Source organism: Sinocyclocheilus anshuiensis, unplaced genomic scaffold, assembly GCF_001515605.1.
Source record: "Sinocyclocheilus anshuiensis isolate Anshui unplaced genomic scaffold, SAMN03320099.WGS_v1.1 scaffold2630, whole genome shotgun sequence".
NCBI classification, from domain to species: domain Eukaryota; kingdom Metazoa; phylum Chordata; class Actinopteri; order Cypriniformes; family Cyprinidae; genus Sinocyclocheilus; species Sinocyclocheilus anshuiensis.
The window spans coordinates 285,170-292,343 of NW_015537938.1; the positions used below are offsets into that span (position 1 = coordinate 285,170).

Genomic DNA, 7,174 nt, shown 5'->3' on the forward strand with positions numbered 1-7,174 from the left:
GAACGACTCAAACCCGAAGACTCGAGAGATGAACTAATCAATTCTCTTTCCGGCTCAAACTGCATTGGTTAAACTTATGGGACTGTCACGTGATGAACGAACGACTCAAACCCGAAGACTCGAGAGATGAACTAATCAATTCTCTTTCCGGCTCAGACTGCATTGGTTAAACTTATGGGTCTGTCACGTGATGAACGAATGACTCGAAAAACCCGAAGACTCGAAACAGGTGAACTACTTGACTAATTCCAGTACAGAACCTATAGGATGTTGCGCATGTGCGACTGAACGAATCACTCCCCGAGACGACTCGTTCTTCCCAAGTCACATTAGAGATTTGTTCAAAATGAACGAATCGTTCAAGAACGACCCAACACTAATGCGTTCTCTTTCTCAACTATTTAACCTTCCAAAACTGACTGTGTTTAACTGGATACTCGCCAAGACGGGCATTTTGACATAATTTTGTATGTATTTGAACGTTTTAGCGCAGTTAGCCACTCATTTTGGTATTTGTGGCTCACAAGCTGTTTGAGACTGAGCGCGGATTGTGCGCTCCACTAATATAGATCAGTGGTGGTGTGTGCTTATGGTGTAAGCGCGAAACCTGCGGGAATGACTAAAATAATGCGCAATACAAGCACTATTTAACCGGAGCGAATGAGACATGTGTGAGAGAGAAGGGGTCATCGGAGAGAAGAGAGCGAGAATGCGCAGCTGATGTTAAGACCTGTGCCGCTGGTAACAAAACGGATCGGCTCGGAATCGGAAAGAAGTGAGACTGATCGGCCGATCACCGATCCGGTCCGATCATGAGGAAAATCGGCCGATTCCGATCCCTGGCCGATCAATCGGTGCATCTCTAATTTTCTCGCAGAGGCACGTGATATCAATTGTAAAACATATGGGTTTTTTTTTCATATTGATACCACAAAAATGTTCATCAGCCTGAAAACTGCGTTTTCCCTCACTTTGGTTATTAAATATCACTAAAAAAACCCTCATGAATAAAAACGCACACTTAAAAACCCAACACCGCAACGCACTCACAGATATGTCAATACACACACATTCTAACAACCACACACACACGCCATTCTATTCTGAGTAGAAAACCCTTAATCACTTTAAATGTTGCATAATTAAATGAATAATTGTGTAAATCTGTCCAAAATCTGTCACTGTTTTCTTTACATTGCCTAAACGTTTATAAACTAAACAGCTGCCAAGGGACTCGCTCGTATGAATTTATTGACAAGAGATTTGTTTGACACCTACAGGAATATCCTCCGAGAAATAATAAACTATTCAATCCTGCACCTGCACTTACAGTGCATCCCAAAGTTCATTATTTAGAGAGCATGGTTTCCCAACACACCCACACACATGCGTACACCTGCAAAAAGAGAGCAAGAAATCCCTTAGGTACGACACTTGGAAATAGTTAATTGCCACAAGGGACTCACTGATCCACTCCCACGAATGACGATGGGAGTGCATAAGTAAATGTAAACCACTGCTGTACTCCCTCGCCGCAGTAAAAAGCCCCAGGGCTCCCTTTTAGCCAGCTGCAAGAACTGTATATACACAAACACTTACGCACACCTGCACATGATGGATGTGTCTATTGTGCTGCAGCTCATGAAAATATAACTACATTAGGCTGCATGTAATCCCTGTTATGAAGCCTGTTATACATTTGCATAATCTCCACAGTGCACACACACACACACACACTTACCTGCAGCCATATGGATGAGCACGCTCTGGTTCGGACGCAGGTGCCCAAAGTCGAAGAGCATCAAGTAGGCGGTGATGTAATTGACAGGAAGTGCCGCCGCCTCCTCAAAGCTCATGCCCTCTGGTATCAGGAAGGTGTGTGTGGTCGCCACCACTACTACTTCCTGCCACATACCGCTCCGGTTCAGAACCAGGACCTTATCACCCACCTACAGACAAGAAAACAGAGAAACATTCAAGGAACGTTTGGACAACAGCCCTGGAATGTTTCAGCAACAATATGCCTTTCACCGTTTCGTTCCACAGTCACTATAGAAGCGCTGCAACAATGTTGAATATACATCAATAAACATTAAGAGTGTATTCGAGAAGATGTGATAATGCTCAGCGGATCTGTATAGTTATTTGTTCATTTGCTGTTTTGCATAGCGTTGGAGTTTAAAAAAAAAAAAGTTTTTTTTGGCAAGACAATTGCCCAGCTGCACAGATCTGGGGGATCTCTTGTGTATGTTTTGTTGTCATTACCCTTCAAGACCGCATACCTCAACGAAATATTTGAACCTGTACTGTAGGCCAGCTGGACTGTTTTGTTAATCTTTATCTTGGAGCAGATAAATATGCTCCATTTAGAGTTGTTTGATAATATCAGTTGCAACTGAAAATCCTTTAATTACCTTGGTGACCCCCACACACACACACACACGCGCGCACACGCACTAAAACTCATTGAGCAGACTTCCACTACTTCCTTTGGAATGAAGAGATACAAGGAATGCAAACACACACACACACACACACACACACACACATTTGTAGCACATAAATCTGAACCACAATTAGTGAGTTTGTGCATTTGAAATTGAGCTACAGTGGTTTGTTGCATAATCAAACCTATACATGACAATGCATAATCAAATATTTTGTGAAATGGAAACTCACTATTTCCTGCATGCTACTGTGAGCGAATCATCCATGCTTGTTGCTTTTTTTTAATTTTTTTTTTAACTGAGCTTGTGATTTTTAAATCAAAATTTACTTTCAAAACTTGACCTCCCAGTGAAAGGATAGATTTCTTTCTGGTTGAGTATGCTGTACTTCTCCAATCATTCAAGTATTTTAAACCCTGCCCCTTTCTTACAATCAAACACAAGCGTTCAGACTGGCCTCCATCCAATCAACAACCGATGGATAGAACCAAATCCCCACCCCATTTTTTTTTTCCTTTTTCAATAAGCGGTTTCTTTCGGATGTACGTTACAATTCAGAAGAAAAGGTCTGACTCTAATTTCATTACATCGCAATTTTAAGGTGTACAAATGTCGGACAAATCCAAGCTACAATTATGTCATATAGGTCTGTTAGTCTGACTTCACAAAAACCTGACCAGTACCATTTTAACTGGACTAATGCATTTACATGGCATTTTATTGTCAATTTCTTTAGTCCAACTTTTACTCCAGTATTATTTTGGACCCCATTGCCTTTCACTGTATTGGCAAAAATAGTTAAAACATTCTTCAAAATATCTTTGTGCTCCACAGAAGAAAATGACAGGTTTGGTATTACATGAAGTTGAGTAAATGACTATTTTCATTTTTGGATGAACTATCCCTTTAAATACAGTACGAGCAATAGGAGGTACCACTAATAAACCTCTAAAGGAATTGCACAGTCTAATATTTGCACCACTAATGGTCCATGTTTTCAAATCAATGGTTGAGCCAGTGTTGTTATATCCCAGTCAAGCTGATAAAAAAAAACAAACAGATTGCCATTCTGTTTGGTGTCGCTGGCACAAACAAACAGCACACTTCACCTTTAAGCTGTTTACAAAATTCATAAAAGCAGTGACACTGACTGGTCCGACCTTTATAACATGCACAAAAACACTCAACACTTATGTCCCGTCCTCCACTTTTGTATTTTCTCAGTCACTAGCATCACAAACATCCCACTTCCTCCACCACTCTTTCTGCGTCTATCACTCCTTTACATCTCTCATCTCCCCCTCTACCTCAGTCTTTCTTTATTTCTAAAGATCAGTTCCTCTCATTGGGGGGCAGGCAGATCCTTCAGCCTCAATGAGCATGAGAGAAGACAACACACACACACACACACACACACACACACACACACAACCAGAAAACCCTCTCTTCATTTCTCTATTGGAGGACGCACAAACTTGGCACAAATGTTCAACAGAGCTTCAGGAACCACACACACACACACACACACACACACACACAAGCTTTTCTCAAAAGCAAAATGCAAACACTAATATACCCAGCGCTTCCCTCAGACAGGAAGACGCACACAGTCTAATCGGCCCAAGGGACGCATGGGCATGTTTGTCTTTACAGTCCAATTAGAGAGCAGGACTACTCCCAAGCCGATACGTCTGTGCCCCAGTTCATCTCTCCTCACAGTTTGCAGGCTTTCCTGTCTCTCTCTCTTCTCATCTTCCACGTCTCAGTATTGCTTTCTGCCATTCCTCTTCTTCTTTCTCCTTTAATTGGACTTTCTGCACATCTCAGATCAATGGACAGTAAGTCTCAGCCAGGAACTGCGATCATGACTCACCATATGGGGAAATCTGCCCTCTTCCCCCTCTCTCTCTTTCTTCGTCAGACTTGCAAAACAGTCACACTTGTGTCACTAACTCATCATCATACTTTGTATTCTGTGCTTGCGCTGAACAAACACACTTTTCAGCGGAGATTGCAAAGATCAATGCCAGCTGAAGGTCTTGTGAGATGTCTGTCACTGGCTGTGATCCTCTCCCATGTCTCTCCAGTCTCTTCCTGTCCTGTATGCATGCACGTACACACTTAAACACACACACACACACACACACACACACAGACTTTGAAGGGTAAAGTGGCTCTCTCTAATGCATTTTGCTCATGCAATACATCTGTCGGTGAACTTCTAATCTTGTTGCTGTGGAAATGAGCGGGATTCTGCTCCATAAAGCTTTGCTGTCTCCCAGCACTGATTTTGTCTATTTTATCCGTTTGTTTGTTTTGTATCTGGCAGCAGTAGCCCTGCGGTTGAGGCTCTGAGCTGCTAACACAAAGGACGGAGGCTCAAAATCCCACGTGGGGCGGAGAGATATTGAGATCACAATCCTGTTTTATCACCACTGTGCCTTTGAGCAAGACGCTTAAACACTGTATGCTCCAGGTGGGGTGCAGTCCATGCAAAAATACACTGTTGCTTTAAATTGGAAGCATCTATGAAACAGCAACTAATTATGGAGGAACTAATTACTAAATATTTCTGCTTTATTTTAGCTATATTTTAACTAATTATTGAAATATTCTGATTATTGATTATCTAATGATTATTTTAATATTAATTAATATGAAAAAAGCTTATTTTTCACTTGCATGTTAACTGGTATCCACCAAGCGTTGTAAAGAATTGTTATTTTGCAAAAGACAGTAAAACATATGGGGAAAAAGTTATTATTTTACTGACATGTCTTGTGATGTGAACATGCTTTACTCTCCCTAAAGTTATTTTAAATAATTATTTTTAAATAGCACAATAATTTTATAATTACTATTCATGCAGCTTAATGACCTAACATTAATTGAGAGATTACATGGAATATTTATACTTTTTCCCCTCATTCAGTGTTTTTTTTTTCTGGACCTGCAGAGATCCCCAACCCTAACCCTATGAACTAGAAAAGGCAACAAAATGACAAAAATGGTGACCAGTACAAGACTTAAAGGGGTCATATGATGTGATTTCAATTTTTCCTTTCTCTTTGGAGTGTTACAAGCTCTTGGTGCATAAAGAAGATCTGTAAGGTTGCAAAGACTCAAGTCTCAAATCCAAAGAGATATTCTTTATAAAAGTTAAGAGTCAGCCACACCTACCTAAAACGGCTCGTTCTAACACACCCCCACATATCTACGTCGCTCTGTGGGAAGATTTGCATAACCTTCGTCGAATCCGCCGGCCGCCGACCGTTTCCTGATCCTGGTAGAGTAGACTACAATGCCGGTTGTTCACAGATTATAAGTACTTTTTTTATATTTAAAGAGTTTTTATATTTTATATTTTTTATATTTAAAGCGAGTTTTTTGGGCAGTGTAGAGTAGCGCTTGTTGTTTGTCATTTCTCCGATCACAAATGCAGACATGGTTTTATGTTTACGCGGCGCGATGCAATGCGTAAAAAGACAGTATAAGTCATTATAATCCATAATTATGTCCCCACTGGATGCAACGAATGCCTCGTTTATAATGGGTTTTCATGTTTTTGAATCATCGCTCCGGCCTGACAGGGCATCATCACAGTATGGTAGGGGCGTAACATTTCCGTCACACGCTTGAGGTATTCGGTCAATCACAACACACTGGATAGCTGGCCAATCACAGCACACCTCGCTTTTCAGACCGATGAGCTTTGCAAAAATCGACGCGTTTCAGAAAGGCGGGGCATAGAGGAGAAACAATAATGTACAGTATGTGGAAAATAATGTGTTTTTTGAACCTTAAACCGCATAAACACATTGCATTACAGCAAATACACAAAATAATGTTCTTTTTAGCAACATCATATGACCCCTTTAAGACATATAAGGTCCCCATTATATATTAATATTACATACATATTACGCATTTTTCCGTTAATAAATTCCTATAAATTGCAAAAAAAAAAAATTTTACCAACTTGCCATTCAGCAGCAATGTTACCATCTTTTACTCAGAAATAATAGGTACTTTTTTGGAACTTTTTTTTTTTCCATGTACAAATATAAAAGCCATTTTTATACTTTTAAAACTATAGAAGAATTAAACTGTTAAATAATGTTAAAAAGTTAAAATACTTAAAATGCACAGTGAGGTAACTGCAGTCGCAGTTTGACTTGTCAACTTCATCCATTTATTATAAATAAAACTGGGCTTAGAGAGTCATTTTATTCTAACCCGCGTTGTTTATACCCTACAATTGTTAAATTAGGTCATACTTCCATCACAGCACCAGTACTGTTTCCACTTCTGTAACCACTCTCTGCACATCGTGAAACACCGGTACCTCTCTTGTTGTACTGTGACATTACGGCTCAGTAAATGTTTTTATTATTTTTCCACATTGATGCAGCTCTAACATGTTGATCGCTCTTATAGTACCACTAACTGAACAAATCTCAGCCTACGACTCATAAACCCATAACTCTTCCTTTATGGCGCCGTTAAACTGCTCTTAAATGCGAGTACTTGAAACCACGTCAGGTTTCCAGGTCAAAAACCTTATGGTTAAAACGGTTTCTCGATCAGAAATGTTACACAGCAACATCAGATTGAGGCTCGTGTCCCTGCTGTTCACTTACTGATATTCACTGCATCGCTGTTTATCATGGACCTGTCAAATCACACACACACAGAGAGAGAGAGAGAGAGAGAGAGAGAGAGAGAGA

At 40.3% G+C, this 7,174-nt stretch overlaps 1 protein-coding gene across 1 annotated transcript in view; it reads right to left on the reverse strand.

Moving 5' to 3' along the window:
- Window positions 1-7,174, reverse strand: part of LOC107661200 (synaptic vesicle membrane protein VAT-1 homolog) — a 31,427-nt gene that overhangs the window by 20,810 nt on the left and 3,443 nt on the right. The window contains exon 2 of the mRNA XM_016450688.1: window positions 1,742-1,949. Within this exon, the coding sequence (XP_016306174.1) occupies window positions 1,742-1,949 (208 nt within the window). The remainder of the gene's footprint in view (window positions 1-1,741; window positions 1,950-7,174) is intronic.